General features: G+C 40.8%; 3 protein-coding genes and 1 long non-coding RNA gene across 5 annotated transcripts; 2 read left to right on the forward strand and 2 right to left on the reverse strand.

Moving 5' to 3' along the window:
* The first annotated feature begins 355 nt into the window (after positions 1-355).
* Positions 356-4,258, forward strand: ilkap (integrin-linked kinase-associated serine/threonine phosphatase). Of its 2 annotated transcripts, XM_077541011.1 has the most exons (10): positions 356-641; positions 992-1,120; positions 1,214-1,331; positions 1,430-1,536; positions 2,507-2,600; positions 2,769-2,856; positions 3,049-3,191; positions 3,385-3,504; positions 3,577-3,658; positions 4,078-4,258. In XM_077541011.1, the coding sequence occupies exons 1-10, from the start codon at positions 602-604 to the stop codon at positions 4,198-4,200; spliced, it is 1,044 nt and encodes a 347-aa protein (XP_077397137.1). In that variant the 5' UTR covers positions 356-601; the 3' UTR covers positions 4,201-4,258. The 2 variants fall into 2 exon arrangements, with proteins under 2 accessions (XP_077397137.1, XP_077397138.1); XM_077541012.1 differs by having other exon boundaries at positions 356-699; positions 992-1,331.
* A 475-nt stretch (positions 4,259-4,733) lies between these two features.
* LOC144033135 (arf-GAP with coiled-coil, ANK repeat and PH domain-containing protein 2) lies at positions 4,734-18,861 on the forward strand. Its single transcript, XM_077541006.1, has 22 exons — positions 4,734-5,094; positions 5,177-5,234; positions 5,603-5,722; positions 6,111-6,164; positions 6,250-6,308; positions 6,398-6,581; positions 6,942-6,986; positions 11,025-11,120; positions 11,220-11,294; positions 12,097-12,200; positions 12,568-12,619; positions 12,732-12,832; positions 13,069-13,180; positions 13,250-13,440; positions 14,205-14,274; positions 14,596-14,684; positions 14,758-14,837; positions 15,329-15,492; positions 15,966-16,075; positions 16,148-16,258; positions 16,551-16,612; positions 16,685-18,861. Exons 1-22 carry the CDS (start codon positions 5,042-5,044, stop codon positions 16,798-16,800), a joined length of 2,106 nt encoding a protein of 701 aa, XP_077397132.1. The 5' UTR covers positions 4,734-5,041; the 3' UTR covers positions 16,801-18,861.
* Positions 9,144-10,869, reverse strand: LOC144033140 (uncharacterized). The gene is made up of 3 exons (XR_013287887.1): positions 10,360-10,869; positions 9,413-9,656; positions 9,144-9,312 (listed from the first exon to the last, which is right to left on the reverse strand). It is a non-coding gene; the product is annotated as an uncharacterized LOC144033140 (long non-coding RNA).
* On the reverse strand, positions 18,368-20,092 carry wdr74 (WD repeat domain 74). Its single transcript, XM_077541009.1, has 2 exons — positions 19,339-20,092; positions 18,368-19,202 (listed from the first exon to the last, which is right to left on the reverse strand). Exons 1-2 carry the CDS (start codon positions 19,948-19,950, stop codon positions 18,507-18,509), a joined length of 1,308 nt encoding a protein of 435 aa, XP_077397135.1. The 5' UTR covers positions 19,951-20,092; the 3' UTR covers positions 18,368-18,506.
* Positions 20,093-20,352: the final 260 nt, after the last annotated feature.

The following is a 20,352-nucleotide window of genomic DNA, read 5'->3' on the forward strand; positions in this document are numbered from 1 at the left end:
GTAGTACTAAGCATCTCAGCCCAACCATCTTTGGTTTTGTTTTAATAAACACAAAAAATACTAATAAATCTTATATTTATGCATAATTACACGTCAAAACACATATAAATAAATATAATGTTTCCAAACCCGAAAAGCAACCTTGGAAATACTCGGCCTGGGACGCCACTATGTTAGTGCTAGTTTAATTTCATTATTAGATTAGACAAAGCCTAAATAATAATAAATAAAAAAAAATACACGAATTATTAATATTTCAGTTCCACGTTAAAATATTAAACTAAAAAGGAAATTTTATGCAGTTAACAAACAAAGCGTTAGGGGGCAGTAATTGTCGCCAGCGCGTCCGACTCCGTCTCAACATTTTAAAAATGATTACGAAGAAGAATGCGCCTGCTGTTTTCCAGCAGTGTGGCTGTCGTTCAAGATTTCGATTATGAAAAAATACCTTATGTACAAATAAAAACGCCTATAAAATTGTCGTCCTGGCTGCAATTTGGATAGTAATCTTACCTGTTGGTAAACCAAACTTGCTATCACGAGTTCGACGTTCGGCGTTTCAGACTGACAGGCGGCTAAGCTAGGCTAGCTCTGGAGAAGAATGGATCTGTTTGACGACCTACCGGAGCCCACTCAGACCGGTGAGTGACAGAGGTTTCTCGGGTTAACGCGGCCTATCTACTGACAACTGATTGATAGGTGGGTTTCACTTTTTACCTCATAAATGCTCGGTTTGTTTAATTTTAAAGTCGTTTTATTACGACGGATAAGAAATAAATTACTAGTTACATTGTAACATGAATTTATTATTGTCAACTTGCAGTAGGAGTAGATTTACTGCTGTATCAAAATCAAATCACATCAAAATGTCCCCTCAAGGGATCGTTACAGGATATCATGAAATCACTCAACTTCAAGTCATGTTCAGGATTGTTGTGACTTTAGCATTTTAACACTTGTTATGACAACTGCTGTATTTGTGTGTTGTCAGGTCCAGTCTCGCCGCGATCAGCCAAGGACATCGACGAGGAGGAGAAGCGCATCAAACGAAAACGAGAGGATGAAGAATGTGACGCGCCTCTGAAAGATGAAGAGGAGACCAAGAAAGTTTGTAGAGAAGGTTTTCACTTTTGCCACCATGTCTGATAACGCACAGCGTCCATGATGCAGCTTGGCTTATTCTCTGTGCGCGTATGCACGCATGCATTTTTAGGTCTCCCCGTGCTGCGAGGCTACGTGGCTGCGAAGCGTGGGGAGCGTGAGGAAATGCAGGATGCCCACGTTCTACTTCCCGACATGAGTGGCTCTCTATTGACGCTGCCCACTCAAATGTAACACAACACCTCCATTTACACACGCACACACACAGGTGTGATATTGAACTGTTTTTTTATGTGTGTGTGTGAATATTTTCTGCTGTTTTCCGAAGATCTGGGGTGTCATATTTTGCCGTGTTTGATGGCCATGGCGGCAGTCGGGCATCAGGTTTTGCGGCCGAACATCTTCACCACATTCTGGTGAAGAAATTTCCCCGAGGTGAGCAGAAAGAACACAGTCTGTGTAAAGAAATACAGAATTAAGGCCAGGTCCACACATGCAGGGATATTTTTAAAAAGCTCTTGTTTCCTAGCTGCACAAAAGGGAAAATCTGGACACACCAAAATCTATGTACATATGTAAAAGTTGATGAGTTATGCTTAAATTATTTCTTCCTTTGTTTACTTTAGCATGTAAAATGTCATCACCCCTTTGGATTTCCAGTAAATTATGTTTAAAATAATTTAGCTGTCCGTCATCCCTTTAGATGCTGATTTTAGCTTAAAATGATCACCTTAGATCTAAATTGTTTAAAATCGCACAATTCTGTTTAAAATCACGCGCCAATGCGTACTAGGACGACTTACAAACAAATTTCAAAATCTAGGTTAAAATGAATTAAAATCACACGAAACCCCAAACTTGTCCAAACTTTTTCATTTGAGGGCCACATACAGAAAATCAGAAGGACTTAAGGACGCGTGATGTCATTATTCCGGTATATCAAAATAAATCTACTAAGAATCACATTTAAAATCATCCCCAAAGGCTCATGCATTAAATTAATTACCAAAGACTAACGAAGGACATGTTTGCTGTAATTATAGTTAGTTTTATTTTAGTTAGTTTTGTAAACATAAAATGTAGTTTCAGTTTTCTTTTTTTAAAAAGCATCTTCGTATTTATTTCATTTCTTTAACGAAGTTTTTTGAATTTTAGTTTTAGTTTTGTCATTAGTTTTAGTTAACTAAAATAACCTTTAATAGCACCTGTGTTTTTCAACACCCTCCCTTCTTACTTTGACCATCTCCAAACATTTTTGTTTTTATTTTATTTAAACTGAGTCAAATGCCATTTTTAGCATACGTAGCGGGCCACTAAAAAATGGACGGCGGGCCACAAATAGCCCCCGGGCCGTAGTTTGGACACCACTGCCTATACAGTATATACATTTGTGTGTCTTTTTAAGGTGAAAGTGACAACCTGGACAAGCTGATTAAAAAATGCCTGGTGGACACTTTCCGCCAGACAGACGAGGACTTTCTGAAGAAAGCGACCAGCCAGTAAGCCTCCTGATTAGCTGCTGCTAAGTGTTAAAGTGACTGTATTCCTAAATTTCGACATAATTGTTCAGTCCTATTGAACACTGTCTTTATAGATTATTTAAAGCTTCAGTGTTTTTTGCATTTGTTCATGAATGAATCATCCTGCATGTCCTCTTTATCAAACAGGAAGCCGGCATGGAAGGATGGTTCCACGGCAACCTGCATGCTGGTACTGGACGACGTGGTCTACGTGGCCAACCTAGGAGACAGCAAGGTAACTACCTTGCTACTTTTGATTAAACTGTTAATACATTTATTCGAGATCCAGTTGAAGGTCCAAGAACTACCGTACTATGTGCTGTGTACTGACTTTGCCATACTAGTAGGTAGTGCTGGATATCATAGACATGGAATAAATACTCAAAACGGCTTTCGGTGTTCCTAATGTTGCGTCTTGGCGCTGCAGGCGGTGTTGTGTCGCATGGAGGATGAGGGAGAAGCCCCAGAGGGGCGGCGGAAGCGACCGACCACGCTGGCGCTCAGTCGAGAACACAACCCCACCATCTACGAAGAGAGGATGAGGATCCAGAGAGCAGGAGGAACCGTCAGGTACCACCATCAACATCCACACTTGGCTCTTTAGCGTGGAGGACGGTTTATTTGAGTTTGTACATTCTGTATGACCTTCAAAGGCAAAATCTGCAATGTACCATCCCAAGTAGGAGCCGCTAATGAACTGTTTTTGTCTACTGTGGTTTTTAATGGATATTTTTGGGATGGATGGTGGATATGTTTGTTGCAGGGAGGGGCGGGTGCTGGGCGTACTAGAGGTGTCGCGCTCCATCGGAGACGGCCAGTACAAGCGATGCGGCGTCATTTCTACCCCGGACCTGAGGAGGTATCAGCTGACGGCCAATGACAGGCAAGAACATGGAGAAACATACACACATGCGCCCAAATAAGCAGAAAAAGAACATGTCTCTTTTGAACTCAGGTTCATCATCCTTGCCTGTGACGGCTTGTTCAAAGTGTTTTCTGCAGATGAAGCTGTTAGATTCGTCCTTGACGTCCTGCAGGTACCGAAAGGAAGTTGCTTTTAGTTCACCTTCGTTCTATTTTGCATCTTGTTTTCATTTAATACTGCTCATGTCTAGTACATATATGCGCATCAAATGTGGTAGCAATTGGACAAAATTTGTAGGACTAATTAATTTGTCTTAAAGGACCCCTTGAACTGGGTAAAAGTACTCTAAAATGACTGCTTCGAACCAAAATGGCTGGCTTACCAGTGTATTTTCAGGCATGGCTTCTTGAGACTTTTGTGGCTCTACTTGTGATAGACTATTCTTAATTATTTTTTGAGAATCCTGTTGCAAGTAATCAAGTGAGCCTAAAATAACCACAAAAATGGCAGGTGTTTGCGGTTCTATTGTACACGTGATAGACATAACCCATGTTTATATTTCATGAAACATGTTGCATTGTGTGGTTGTAGGACAGCAAGTTGACAGACAGGGAGGAGCAGTTTGAAGCGGCCTGCCAACAACTGGCCAGCGAGGCGGTCCGACGGGGCTGCGCCGACAATGTCACCGTCATCCTGGTTTCTATTGACTTCTGAACACGCGCACACAATTATGCATTGACTTTGTTTTTACAATAAAATACTTGACTTCCTCTGTCAAAGTCTATTTTTGTGTGTTACATACAATACAAATGAGCTCTAGACCAATAACGAACTTGGAAACACTCTCTGCTGGGGTGCCAGATATTTAATTTAAAAAAAAAAACTATACTTGTGTAATATTTATTTAAAAAAAATATTGACTGATAATATTGAGCCTACGTGAATTCCTTTGCATACGTGGGAGCTTCTAAATATGATATATGGGGCTTGCGTTAAACTGTTTGCCCGGAGCAATATGGCGGCGCTGCTACGTGCGACGACTCGGCTGGTGTCGCACCAGTGCTTCGCACTTACTTAGCCAAACTGCATACGGAACTAGAGCAGTGTAATATGCACACTGTTAATATCACATCACCATTATTTGTTATATACAATAGTGTAAAACTATTTCACATTAAATGACGAAAACAGCCCCAGGCTTGTGTCTGAACGGACGCTGTACTACTCCCGTTCGCCAGGTGGGGTCTCTGCAGGCTGAATACAACCCGGATGTTGGCTGGAGGCGCGGTTACACTACTACAGTCAGCGTTAGCATCACTTTGGGTGTGGGATGCAGACAGATGTCCTACCACTACACAAGTTTAACTGATAAGACAACATGCGACACAGCAACCATAAAACTCAGTAGGTTTCGTCTTTGTCGTTAACGTGCATGTTGGGCGGACTTTTGTGCCTATTATGAGCGCTCTTGGTGAGTGTTAGGTATCCGGCTAACAGTTTAGTGTGTGGGCAGCACACTCGGTGGCAGTCAAGTTTCCAAGTGCCTTTACTCGACATGGACGTGCTGTTGGACTTTTCCGAGTGCGTCGCGGATTTTCCCGGCTTCAGGTGAGCAGCTCTCGCTGAAATTAGTTGGCTTCGTCAACGCGCATGCGCTGGTGCCTCAACTGTCTTGTGTTGTGTTGTTCAGGCTGAATCTGGATCAGTTTGAGGAGGATGTTTCTGTGCTACAGACACAACTGGACAAGGTACGACATTAGACGGTACACTACAGTCAGCGTCAAATAGCCAAAATCCATAGCAATGCTTTACAATTGCCTATTGATGTCACAAGATAGTAGCTACGCACTACTTTTTGTCAAAATGAAGCTCCTCAACTTATTTCAACATGCAGTACCTTGAACACAAGGTGCCGCAATATGGCTGCAAGAAAATACTGTTTATTCCTTTATGTTTGCGATTTTGTTTTTGTTTTGTGTGTTCAAATATTTACAATATGTGTTTTTAGTGGATCTGGAATGTATGGTTTACTGTGTATAATATTTTCAAAGTAGTATTTTGTCTGTATGGTCAACATGCAATTGGTCGAAACCATGTTTGTCATCCGGCCAATCAGGTGATGAGGTTGTGCGGGAAGATGGTGGAGGCAGGACAAGCGTACAACTCAGCCAATCAGATGTTCCTCGCTGGCCTGGCAGAGCTTTTCGCACGGCACAAGGAGGACGGTGTCATAGCGGTGAGAACACCCATTTGATAGGCTTTCTACTAGATTATAGAATAGTGCCTCCTGGGGTTTTTATATAAAATACTTGGCTCTTCAAATAATACTATGATTGTTATCCTTTATGTAATGTGTCTTGTGCGGTTGCTGAATAACTTGTAATCTAATTTAGTAAAAAACAAAAAGTTCTCAAAGTAAATATCAACCATCCTTTTATCCCCTTCAAATATATTTTCATTTATTCCTGTATGTTTGATTGTATTTCATGTTTTAAATGTATTTACAGTAAGTTACATACGTTATGGAGTAATTATTTCACATACCACTAGAGAGCGCTCATTTTCCACAGTAGTACCATACATTTAGAATGACTGACAACTTTTTTTTTTTCTTGTCTTCTTAGAACTGTCTGAGCCAGTTCAAGCAAGGCCTGCAGGAGCTGCTCACTTTCCACACCGTGAGAATGCACACACTCATGCACACGCACATGCACACGCCCACACACACCAGTCATACTTTTGTGTATGTGTGTGCGCTGTCAGATGTTGCTGGATCAGAGCCAGCGAGCCATCAGCCATCAGCTCAGCAGTCTATGTAAGCAGTAAGTACACACACACTTGCAACCCAAATCTGAAGCACTAAATTTGGCTTGAAAGTTGCCTTTTGATTGATTGATTGATTGTTTTTGAGGTTCCTGCCTCAACTGTCGGAAACGCGTGAGGAGTTTGTGCGTATCGGTGACGATCTGGCCGCGGCTGCTGTGAAGAACGCTCAGGTGTCTCGCCACAAGGCCGCGGAGGCCGAAAGAGCGAGTCACCTGCTCATAGCCACGCGCAAATGCTACCAGCACTTTGCCCTGGATTACTGCCTGCAGGTGCCGCGCGCCACATCTTCAAGCGTCGTTTCTGCACATGCAAAGTTGACGCTCACACGTACACTCAACTCTATTTACTGTGTATAGCAAAACCGCCACAGCTGTAACAAACAACTGTGCATAAAACACAAGACAATTAAAATAATAATAATAATAAGAAGAATACAATCATGAATAACTCAAATTGGTTCTAATTCAAATACACCGGAGGTTTCAAATTTTTTTTATCCATACAAAACACTAGCCCAATTTTAAAACATTCAAACTTTCTTCTGGATTTTTTCCCCCCAGATTTTTCATATCTTTTGATTGTTTTTATTTTCTCTTTTGTTTATATTTTAATATTTATTTATTGTTCAGCTCAACACGTTCAAGACTCAGCAGAAGGTGGACATCTTGAACTCGGTAAGACTATGAATGCACTCAGAATGTAGCTTAGCTTGCTTAGCATTAATATAGACCCTTCCAGTGTGACGTCACGTTTAAGTGCGCCCCTTGCGGTGGAGGGCAGGGCCTCAATTTGTTTGTTAGCAGCTAGCAAGCTACGATAGCTTGAAAACTTCGATATACAGCAAGACAATTCTATCCGGACACAAACGATTTAATGAATGACAATTTACACCATGAAAGTGATCGACGTACAGTTTCAAGCAAAAACAACATACCTTAAAGCCCCAGTGTGTAGCTCACGACCGCCATCTATCGGTCAAACAAGATAATGCAATGATTTTAAGCACACGAACTACGGCGTCCCAGAGAGACCCTACTTCAACAGCCTACCACCAATTTCACCGGAACAGAACGCAAACAACTTCTGGTATTCCCTCGAGTGATGACGTAAGTGAATTGCATTTGTTAGACATACTGTACAGATCCCTAATAATTGTGATTTAGTCATTTAATTTCAGAATTAATATTTTTGTCGGCATTGTTTGGAAATACTGTACGTCAGCTAATGATAATGGCTATCTATGTTCATATTTGTTAGTGTAACTAAACCATGCAACAGAGAACACACAGTTATGTTATACGTTTTATAGACATGTGGACCATCTCAAAGGGGGCGAGAGAGACGACGAGGAAGAGAACGCGGTGCCTCGTAACGTACAATTATGTCATCATGGAAAAATAATTCCATTCGAGCATGCATGTGAATGGCTCAAAACATACCTTTGCTTGGAATATGTGGTATTTAGATTACATAGTTTGCTGATATGTTTAGTATATCGTGCAAAAATAATGGTGTTAACTGAACTACACAGATGCAACTCAGACTCGTAATTCCCCCCGTGTCTTGTTGCTACTAACCACTCAGAAAAGTGCTGCTTACAAAAACATTTGAAACCCTTTACTCAGATATCGATTTGTCACCATGTTGAACAATTTTACCTAATAAATATCACTAAGCAACTTAATTAGTTTTGATTGAAGATACAACAGCTTCCTTGTACTTCGATGTGCAGGAATTTACATGGCTTTCACAAATAGTCTTGCTCATGTAATAATGTACTTCATTGGCTCAGTGACTTTCAGTTCATTGTTTGGTACCTCATCTGACATACAATTGTTACCTTCTTGCAGAGACTCGTACAGGAAATGACCATGGAGGAACATGAAGATATCCAAGTCCAGCTGATAGACTGACACCAAGAAATACTTTTTGACACATCAGCACCACCATGATTTCCTGTACCTGGATCCCACATCAGCACCACCATGATTTCCTGTACCTGGATCCCACATCAGCACCACCATGATTTCCTGTACCTGGATCCCAGACTGCAGCACCTTGGTGGACTTGTAGCAAATAAGTGACACTTTCCCAGATCCTTGAGGACAATACAAAGGTTTTTTACCTGGCATATAATTAGTCCATGTCTGACACTTGTTGTTGTAGTTTGTATAACTTGTATATTGTTGTTGTGTGTTAATTTGTACATTTTGAATAACTAAAAAAATACTATTTCCTTTGGCGTCAACATGCAGTGTTCATTCGACACCTAACCTAACACTATTTTACATGACCAGAAATGTAAAACATCAAAAGCCTGGAGAATTATTATAAATGCTTGCAATGACAAGGAATTCTTCATTGGCCAATGAATGTAAGGTACAGTACATGAAAATGAATGAATAAAATAAAGTAAAATAAAAGTCTACATGAAATGAACATATTAACTAAAAAAAAAAAAAAATGCTGTTAGAATATAATGAGCTACATGAATTGCAGTTGTTCCAGAATTTTACCAATACGCTGTGCATTTCAAAATATGGAAAATAGACATACAGGTTTGGGCCAAAAGTAGTGTTACAGAGCAGGTATGTGTTGTACACAGCTAAAATATCTGATTAACTCAATACCATGATGGTTTTTTTTGTGTGTGTGTGTGTGTGTGTGTGCTGACATTGCCCCCCATTAACATTGCAACATTCCTCAAACTCTCCCGAACACAGTATGATCTGTAACACTACTTTTCGCCTACTCTATGATGTTATTGGGGCAAAATTAAGGAAGGCTTGTCCATTGATTGTGTGAACAGACTGCAGTAAAAATGAAGTCACTTCAATGTTTGCTGGTTTTATTAAGTTTGACATGCTCCTTGACTGCACAAGTACATGTTATGGAGTGAGGGCATGTTCCCACCAACGATGATATCATATTCTTCAAAGGCTTGCTGAGGAAAGTGAGGGAGGAGTCACTCCATGGCTTCAGACACCTGGTCAGCAGGTCCTGTGTAAAACAAGTGGTGCTTGTACATGTGACCATTCCGTATTGCTTCACACAAAAAGTTCATGTAGTGTGCAATGCCGTCCATATGTAAATGACATACCAAGACGTCGGCTGACTTCAGTTTGTTGCAGCTCAGATATGGTAGGTGGAGATACTGGTGGTACAACACCGAAGCCTTCTGGGGTCCTCCATTCAAGTGTCCTCATTCGGGGCATTCCAATATGGCTGCTGACTCTCCCCTTGATATTTTTTTTTCTTGCAGGTCGGTGATGTATTTAAACGGTGCATGAATGCTTGTATACATCAGAATATGGTTCTGGAACCCCTCAAGTTTGGCTGTTGATCTAGTGTGACACAAACAAAAACACAATTATAAAATAAAATAGAATAATTGATGATACTACTATATGTCACCAACTTTCCAACAAAGCCCCCAAAATAGAGGTAAGATCTTTAGTTTTTGGGCCCAAAACATTGTATTAGCTAGATAAAAGTAACTTGACTGCATACTGCATAGAATATGCAAAGGCTGCTTGCTTGTCGAATTTCCGTGGAAAACGTGGCAGCCTGTAAATTCTTGTGCACCCAATTACACAATGGACCAGTACACACTTGAGTGAGAGAGTTCAGACTCTAGCAGTGCTTACGGTACAGCCAGCATTTAAGTCCAGAAAGTTATTCCCTGCCGAAAATTAATTTCGAGAACCCTATTTTCACCAACCACAACGAAAATAATTTTCAACTCCTCCACTAATACAGTATGCTTTAGATTCTCTATTGAAGTTATGGGCAAATATACCTCCGAAATCACAGTTACATTACATTACACAATAACTTGCGCATTTACTCTAAATATAACGTGCCAGCGGGAATCTTTTTTTTTTTTCAAAGCAAGTAGCTACATAACGAAATCGTTCGAGTGGTGCGGAGTTGCTAATCAACAGATACAGTGATCGTAAAACAAAGGTACGAACATCGTATTAATTAGTACGGAGTATACTTTTTCTCTCGCTCTCAAAACGTAAACACAAATGTACTCTTACTTACCGGTCAAGTAGAAAGCAGTCGAAGGCACCGGCACGTCCCAAACCTAGTCTGTTCCTCATTTCTCTCCATCTGGCAAATGCGGCTACAATATAAACTCTTGTTTTGTCGCGCTGAAATAAAATAAATTCCCAAAGTAAGTGTGATGCTTGATAATGCTCTCTTCGGGGACCGGAAACTCTTCTTCTTCGTGGACATGCGGTCGCCATACAAACCGGAAGTGCGTTCCAAAAACGCGTTAAGAAATGGAGCGCTGAAATTTGTCTTTGACGGCACCCGTAGCAGAAAGATGGCGGCGAAACATGGCAGACACTAGCAGGCGAGGCGCGGACATGTAAGATAATTTGCGATTTCTAGACTAACCGTTATATTTTAAAAAAGTACGTTTATGCGATACAACATATCTTTTTACATACTACTAACACAAACAATTGTTTTTTTTTTCCGAATGATTTATTATTTCACCACTAGATGCCACTGTATAATACTGAGTGTACCTTTAAGCTTCCGCTTCCACTTTGCCTTCCAACAAACTCCATTTTTTTGTAGTTAGCGGCTCCAAACAGCAGACTGATGTGGATGAAGACATGCTGTACATAATACAGCAATACATAATAATCATGATATTTATAGTAAGCATAAACAAGAGATTATGTTGTTGTGTTGAGGTCTTCTCCTTGGTCAACGCTCAGCTGACGTTCTTCCATCAAGGCTTTGACCTGCTCAGAGACCTTGAGCCCGCCATGAAGGTCATGGCCGTGCAGGTCGATGCATACAAAACACGTGACACAAAGTTCATTTGTTCTGTACAATTCTTCTGTGAGTGCTCTAACTAAAGTTGAATCTTTTGACTCTGTCCTCAGTTGTGCGAGCGGTCGGCTGAGTGCGTGAGCAAAAGGAAAGAGCTGGAGAACGCTCACTTGCTGATCCAGCAACGAGTAAGTCACCTATATAAACAGGCTGGCACTAGTGTTGTTATAGTTGTGTCATTTTGAGTTTTGTTTTTTAAATTTAGTTGTAATTAGTTTTCAGGATGGTTCTGTTAGTTTTTATTAGTTTTAGTTATTTGATAAATGCTTAGTTTTAGTTTGTTTTAGTTAGTTTCAGTATTAGTTTTAGTTTTTTTGTTTTTTTAATATTACGCACAAGTAATAATTAAAAAAAAAAAAAAAACACCATGGGAGCAACATCATCTGAAGGTGCTTTTCTATTGGCTTCTGCGGAATGACGTCACTTCTGCTTGACACACTTTCAAACATCATTACTCCGCTTTATATCTAGATAATCTACTTAAAATCACATATAAAATCATCCCCAAAGGCTCATGCATTAAATTCATTACCAAAGGTTAAAAAGAAGAACATTTTTACTACAATTATAGTTAGTTCTAGTTAGTTTTGTAAACATAAAATGTAGTTTCAGTTAATATTTTTTTTTTAAGCATTTGCATTTTCATTTTGTTTCATTAATGAATTTGTTTTTGAATTTGAATTTTAGGTTGTTTTTTTTTTTTTGTCAGTTTTAGTTAACTAAAATAACCTTGGCCAGCAAACTTTTTTTTTTTTTTTCATTTGCACTTTGGGCTTTCTGCCACTAGATGATGGTAATGTCATGAACAGTTTTCTTTTTTCGAGAGGAAAAACATGTTAATTCAAATATAAATATATATTTTTATTTTTTTATTTTTTTATTTTTTTTGAGAAAAAGATCTAATTATGTGCGCATGTTGTTTGTGTTTAGGATGCCTCAGGAGAGACGCTCTTCCGGTTGTGTCATGGGACTGATGACATCATTCAAGGTTACCTCTTCAAACGTTCCCGAAGGAAGTCAAAAACATGGAAGAGGTCACGTGTCTCCTTGTGTTGATGAAGATGAATCGTATACTGTACTTTTAGTTCCTTTATTCATCCAGAGGAAAAATTCTGTTAAGGCATAAAGTCATCTTGTGTATACAGACACGCACGAGGCAGACGGTAACACCAAAGTGACACAACCTGGTGTCTTACAATTAATTGAAAAATGAAGGCCTTTATGTGTTTCCTTGTTTCCGCCTAAAAAATTAAAATGTAGATAAATTGTTCTGGCAGTGAATTTCTATATTTTGGCAGCTACGGTTCTGTCCTATTGGAGAATGAGGGCTTTTTAAATTTGATGAAAGTAGCCTTAAATAATCTTTTTTTTATTATTTTTATTTTTTATTATTATGTACAGATGCTGGTTCTCCATCAGAGACAACCAACTCATCTACAGGAAGTCACACAAAGTAAAACATTTTTTTTTTTAAATCTACTTATTGATCATAGTCATACATGTGTGTTATTGTTTTTTATGAGGACAGAAAGTGGTGATGGTTAATTTTTCATCTGACTCCTCAGGAGGCCTCCATGCTTCTGTTTGAGGACTTGCGATTGTGTGCCATCAAATCTTTGGATGACATGGACCGACGATTCTGCTTCCAACTGATGTCTGTGCACAAGTGAGACTAAAACACACAAAGTTAACACAATTGTAGACAAAATCACAAAGATGAGACAGACAGGACCAAACTTGAGGATGAATGTCAGTTTATGGTTTGGGGTCCCCTATTGTGTCGCATCATGTTCTTTTTTGTCTCATTTTGTCCCATATTTTGTACAGTAGTCACCCAAAATGTCCCCATTATGTTATTTTATGCTTTAGTCTCTCATAATGCCCCCTATTATGTCCTATCAGGTGTTGTGCCCTTCAGGCAGATTCTGAGCAGGCGAGGCTGGCATGGATGGGAGCACTACAAGGCAGCATCGATATGGCGTATCGAGTGCGAGGCCAAGCCACGCAGGCCCAGGCATGCTCCTCATCACAACAATAATATAATAACTAATCAGATGAACATTCATGAAAGTCTCCTGTGTAGCCTCAGGAGCCCATCCCGCCATGCAGCGGCGGCGGCGACAACGCTGCAGCCAATAAGAAGACGGTGGTGTTGGGCGTGGCTTTACAGGGCGCCGGCAACAGTCGATGCTGTGACTGTGGCGAGGAAGAACCGCGGTGGGCGGTCGTCAACTTGGGCGTCACCGTATGCATTCAGTGCTCTGGGATACACCGGTACACACACACACACACACCCACACACACGCACACCCCCCCACACACACACACGTCAAATGTTTACCAGGAAAAAAAAAAAAAAGTTATGAGAATCAAGTGATATTGTATGTTTTTTAGGAAATTGTAGCTGGTAGTTTTAGTTAGGTTTAAAAAATTATGTCACAATATTTTGAGACTTAAAAAAAGAATTACATGGAAAATGGCATTTCTATTCAAAAGTATATTATGAGATTTTGTGAGTATTTTGAGTCTTGTATTTTTTTTTTTTAATATGTACCACTACTAAGAATAAAATCATTCAGTAAAAAAAGTTGTGAAAATACAGTGATGTTTTTCAGAGAAAAATTGTGATACGATAATGATAAAAACATGACGACTATTTTTTCTAGAAAAAAATAGTAATCTTACACAAATAAAGTTACATTCTTTAAGAATTACTGTATATTAAAGAGGTCCCATTTGCATGTTTTTACATTAAAAATCCTCTTGTTTTGTCAAAAATTATTTCTAAATATCACAAAAATAAAGGAGAGATTACATTTTTATATTGCCATAATATAGTATAATTTTTCCAAAAATAAATTATAAATATGGGACGACGTGATTATTTTTAAAGGAGAAAAGGGTAGAATATTTAAAAAAAAATAAAGCCATGTTTTCCAGAAATAAGGCAATTAATTGAGAATAAAGTTAGGACAATTGCAGAAAGGAGTTTATTAAAATATACATTTTTTGTTTCTCCCCCTTGATGGTGCATGCAGGAGTCTGGGTGTCCACGTGTCCAAGGTGCGTTCGCTCACGCTGGACTCGTGGGAAACGGAGCAACTCAAGGTGAACGATGTACACAAATGATGCAGTCATTCTTTAGCTCATTTCACACAGACATTTTCTTGCCTCTGATACTACAGTGTTACCCCGCCCCCATGTTATTGCTCGCGTCACCGCTTTATTGCAGATTCATGAGTATATTTTATTTTTTTTAGGGTTTTTTACAGTACAGGCAAGTCGCAATTTAGCGTTGTGTTCTATAAAGTACTACATTGTGCCACAACATTGTGGGCATCACTGAGCATTTAAGGCTGTGTGAAAGGGGCTCACCATTCCAAATAAGTATGGTATCATAACGACAAGACTTCTGTGTTTGTGTCATAGCTGCTGTGTGTCCTGGGAAATGACACCATTAACAGCATTTACGAGGCGCAATGTTTGCACAGAGTCAAACCCACCACGGAGAGCCCGCAGTAAACACCCCACACACCTGTCAATCAATCTGTGATCAATACTGGATGATTGACAGCCCATCTCTTTGTCAAGTGCTGAGAAGGAGGCCTGGATACGAGACAAGTACGTGGAGAAGACCTTTGTGAGGCGGAATGGCGACGATGATGGCACAAGTAAGGTTCATCGACAAAATGGTGGTTGTTTTTGTACAGTGGATGTAAAATGTCTATGCAGTGCTTTTTAATTGCCCCGGTTGTGTGATGTAAAAAAAGAATAAAAGAAAAAAAAAACTTTTTTTCACTATCAATGCGAGTCGACCTATAGTCTAAAATCTTTTTGAGAGGTGAAGTAAAAATAACAGCGATGCAGTCGTGGTTGCGCAAGTGTGCACACCCTTAAGTGTTAACAGAATTAAGATTAGGATTAAAATTTAGTTCCACATTAAACCAAAGGGTATGCATATACATTATATGAATCCAAATTATTTTATGATTTGTATTTATTTTATTTTGCAATGAATTAAATTGGTGTCATCTAACAGGGGGTGCGTAGACTTTTTGTATCCACTATGTGTTGCATAAATATATATATATATATATATATATATATATATATATATATATATATATATTGTTGTTAATGTGTAGTTGCGAATTTGTTGAAGCGCATCATGACGACGTTGAGGCCTCGCTGCTGTTACATCTCTACAAAGCGGCGGTGGCTGGAGACATGGTGGCCTTGGTGACGGCGCTGGCCCTGGGGGCGCCTCTGAATGGGAGTGTTGCCCAGGAGGAAGGACGCACCGCTCTCATAGGTGCTGCCCAAGGGGTGAGGCAGTCATTAGCCATTTGCAGCCATGGGAAAAAAAAAAAGTAATATTAATTGTTTGACCTCCAAAAACGTTTAATGATGTATGCAAAAATCCTAATGAATGCCGCCGTAAACGTTAATTGACGTCATCTACATTTTTTTAGATTTTTTTTTAATCAGTGGGCAAAAAGCAACTTCTTGTGGAGCGCTGCCTGGTCAATGGAGTTATGAAATCAAAAACACCCACTAATTATGGCCAGCAGATGGCAGCATTAATGTGTATTTTTCAATGGACTCAAAGTGTATGAAATTACAATGAAACATGACGAATCTGATGAAATAGAACGTTTTCAAGGATGATGTGAATGATCAAAGCCTTTGTCACATTAAATCTAATTCACAGGGCGTCACGAAACGAAAAATATTAGTGTCAGTCGCGAAATGTATCGCAGAAACGTAGAAAATGTATCTCAGCTCTCATTCCTCTGCAGGGCTCGCTGCTGGCATCCGAGTTCCTGCTGCAGAACGGCGCCAACATCAACCACAGAGACCGAAGAGGGCGAGGAGCTCTACACGCAGCTGCCACCGCCGGACACACGGGGTCTCGACATTCTCACAGACACACACACACACACGCACAATCTGAAAGTAACATTTCTATCGGCCGCCACAGGCAGGTGTGTCTGCTGCTGAAGCGAGGAGCCAATCAGTATGCGGTGGACGAGAGCGGACGCGACCCACTGGCCATCGCCGTGGAGACGGCGCACGCGGACATCGTCACGCTGTGAGCTGATTAGGGGCAAAAAATAAAAAATAAAAATCAACAAATAAGTTTATAAAGTGAAATGTTCCACCGGATCACATTGTAACAAAAAGTCAGCTAGCTTAATGCTAACATATAATGTGATATGCCATACATGGGCTAATAGAATTTAGCATAAAATGGATACTTTACTTATTTAGCAATTTTGATCACGTTGATGAGGTGAACTTTAAAATGTCAATTTTATATCATATGTAAAGAATGTTAAGAGTATTTTTTTGTGTCTGTGTTTCTTCTATGTTTGTAACTTCAGGCTGCGCATGGCCAGAATGAACGAGGAGATGCGAGATTCCGAAGGGGCGTTCGGAGCTGCAGGTGAGTCCGTGAAACTCCGCAACATTTATTAGCGTTGATATTCGCTCAGCGGCGTCCGTGCGCTCCTTCCAGGAGACGACCAAACCTTTCAGGACATTTTCCGAGACTTCAGCGACATGGCGTCATATGACCCGGAGAAGCTGGCCAGGCGAACGTTCAGCCGCGGAGGAGACGACGGGGACCCATGAAGGCGTTAACCTGCTTTTCATGCTCAGTCTTGTCACCTGACTCAAGCACGCTGTAATGTCCGTCGTCGCTGTCGAGCAGAATCTTCGCATCTCCAAAATGGCCACTTTTCAGGTATTCAAAAAAAAAAAAAAACACCACTATCAATGCAACACCACGCCAAAATCATGTGTGATCAATAAGTTAAGAACACTGATTTTTTTCTTTTTTGTTTAATGTGAGCGAGACCAATAGTATAGATTTAAATTGACCATTATTTGGATATGCAAGGTGTCCAGCAGACAGTGAAATATGAAATTGAATACAGCAATAAGAAAACAATAAGCTTGGATAGCACTTTGAGTCACTGGACTGTTTTTTTTGTTTTGTTTCCTGTAGCGCTACCATCAGGTGAAGACTAGAATTGCATTAATATCTGGCCAAGATGCTCAAGCTCAATCAGAGCTTTGAAAACTTTAGTGCTCAAGGGCCACAGTTGATTTTTGGAACAGACAGATGGGTCAACTCATTTGTTGTAGGTTAAAAACAAAACAAAAAAACTATGTAATAAATGTTTATTTTAATAATACTTTATAGATTTTTACATTTTATTTGGAATTATAAATAACCAATTTAAGTACAAATTAAAAGTACGATATGAAATAGCTCATTTTAATACAATCATATTTTTTTAAGTAATCATAATTAACCTATCTAGTAAAAAATATTCTGTTCATTCTATTGGTTAATGTTAATAATTAACCAGCTATTTAATAAATATAAATGTTTGATGTATGGGTAAAAATGTTTCCAATAAATTAGTTAACCAATAACTATTGCCACTATTATTACATTGTTTATCTATCCGTCTATTATGGGAACATAAATATTGTTTAATTGTGAAGTAGTTGACATTGGTGTATGCCGTTCGTTACCCATCATGCATATGAATGTTACACTCAAACAGTAAAAAGTGAACTTTTGTGAGGGAACACATACTTGTACTTGTCAGCCTCACGACTAAGCTAACGTTTACTAGGTCACAAAGGGAACTTTTGCCTCCTTTTAACCACTTCATCACTATGGGTCACGTTTACCTAGCAGCTATATTAACGTTTTTTTTTTTGTTTTTTTTTTAATTGAAAAATGTTTTAAAGTGAACTTCCTACACTGCTGCTAACATGTTGTCAATTTACTTAGGCATTACAAATGAATTGCTGCTGTGAAAAAGTAATTTAAATGTTTACTAGGCTGTATACATTTCATTTTTAACTGTTACTAATGTATCTGTGTATTAAACACAATTTAAACCCACAAAGTCTTAACTCCTCACATATTTAAATTGACATTTGCACTAAATACATTACTCCCAAAAAGGTGGGATTTTGGTCTTGAGGTGTAATTTCAGGATGAACTTAAAATTCAATGTCTATACAAACCTTTACAATAGGGGTGTAACAAAAATTGATTGGAATCGGAAATTGTTTTTGATGCTTTCCTTGAAATTAGTACGGCAACTCTTCGCTGGACTTGATGTGTTCATTGACCGTTGTATTTTTCTGTTAACAAAAGCATCTGTAGGCACTTGAATACAATGACAAAAATATTTTTTAATACACGCGATAAAATGACAAAAGATGCAAATCCTACAAGAAACGCTTGCACGGCACCATCTTGCTCTTACTCTGAGGTGGACTTTTAAATGTTCTGAGTGCATTACAAACACGTCTTAGGCTTGAGCTTTCTTTCGCTTTCTCTTGTTCTTCTGCTGCTGTTCGTCTACTGATGTTTTTTTCTCTGGATTGTCTCCCTCCCCTGAAGTCTCACTCATGGAATTCTCCTCTCCTAACGCTTTCCTCTTGGGGTTCTCTCCTTCCTCCTCTGTTTTCCGCTTGGGATTCTCGTCGCCTGATGCTTTCCTTTTCGGACTATCCTCTTCCTCCTCCGATGTTTTTCTCTTGAGATTCTCCTCCCGCTCCTCCACCTGCTCCATGGCATCCCACACTTCATCCACATCATCCTCCTCATCCTTCACCTCCTGCTCAGCGTCCCCAAGGGACTCCCCCGCTTCTTCCAGCTGTCGGCTAGCGAGCAGCAAGCAGTTGAGGCGTGATTTCAGATAAACCTTATGCTGCACGCGCCGGTCCTCCAGGCTGTGGATCCGCAAGAAGCGGTCCAGGCCACAGGACGCCACCAGGGGTTGCGAGGCGTGGCACTGCAGACTTCGCACGCCACCGGACAGGCCCTTGAAGCACCCCCGCACCAAGCCTTTTCGCAAGTCCAGTACGGCGATCTGACCGTGCGTGTTGCCAACCACCACCGAGCCCCCAGCGGCGGGAAGAGACAACGCCGTCAGCGGGTACTCCCCGAAGGTGGTCTCGAGGACGGGGCGACGTTGAGGTGTGGAGGGATCGTACACGTGCACCTGATGGGGAAAAAGCAAATGTAAATAATGTATAATGAATTAAAAGTGTCAACTTTGTCATTTTTGTTCCATCCATCGGGTAAAGGTTTTTAAAAAGGTCTGTTTTTCAAAGGAGTCTGGCAACTTGCGGACTCACCTGGTGGTGTCCCGTGCAGGTGACCACCTTGTCGGATCCCGGTATGAAGGCCATGTCTTTGACCCAGTGCGGCTGCCGTAGATTGAGCCAGTCGTTCCGCAGGTTCTTAGCGGTGAACACGGGCTTTTCGGGATTCTCCAGGTCCCACACTTTAAGACAATTGTCCTTGCCGCCGGTCGCCACCTTGTGTCGGTGCTCCGGGTTCTGCCTCATCCGGGCCACATCGCTCCCCACGCGGATCTCCGTGGCGGGCTCGCCGCTCTCATCCCTCCACACTCGGAGCAAGCCGCTCTCCGCACACGTCACCAGCGTTGCGCCGCTATCTAGCACCGCCAGCCCGACGAAGCAGCCCTCGGCGGAGTCGCCGCAACTGCGCATGTCGGTGAAGGCTCCCTTCTCCACGCTGAATGTCTTGACGGTTCCGTCCACGGCGGCGACCAGCAGCTCGCTCTCGGCCGCGTCGGCCCAGCACAGCGTCCGAACCTCGTGCTGGCGGCTCAGCTGCGAGCTGTCGCAGAAGTTGAAGGCTTGTCTGCGCGACACGCTGACGCCCTTCAGGATGCCCGTCTCCGAGCCCAGCCACACGGTGCATGGCCGGCTGCTTTCGCCCATCTCGTGGGTTCGAGGACAGCGTCTACACGGTGAAGTGGCGTGATTCGACTCGAAACGCTTTTACCTTGATCCAAACACGCGTTTCCTCGTTGTTGCCGAGTCGCACGTCAATGACATCATTGAAATGCGTCTTCGTCGTTGGTGTTTATTGGCGTTTGGTGCTTTACCGCCACCTACTGAATTAAAAGCACGACAAAAAAAAGCACTTTTGTTTGTGTTTTGGGTTTCATTTTTAACTTTGTGAGTCAGACACTGGGAATATTTGCTATAAAATTACTGAGTTACCCCTTAAAAGACATGTCATTAAACGTCACCGTGATATACCTGTCGTTTGATGTTAAAATTTGTACGCTCTACATTTGTTGATATTTTGAGTTTGCATTGTTTTGATGTGACTTCTGT

Source organism: Festucalex cinctus, chromosome 13, assembly GCF_051991245.1.
Source record: "Festucalex cinctus isolate MCC-2025b chromosome 13, RoL_Fcin_1.0, whole genome shotgun sequence".
NCBI lineage: Eukaryota > Metazoa > Chordata > Actinopteri > Syngnathiformes > Syngnathidae > Festucalex > Festucalex cinctus.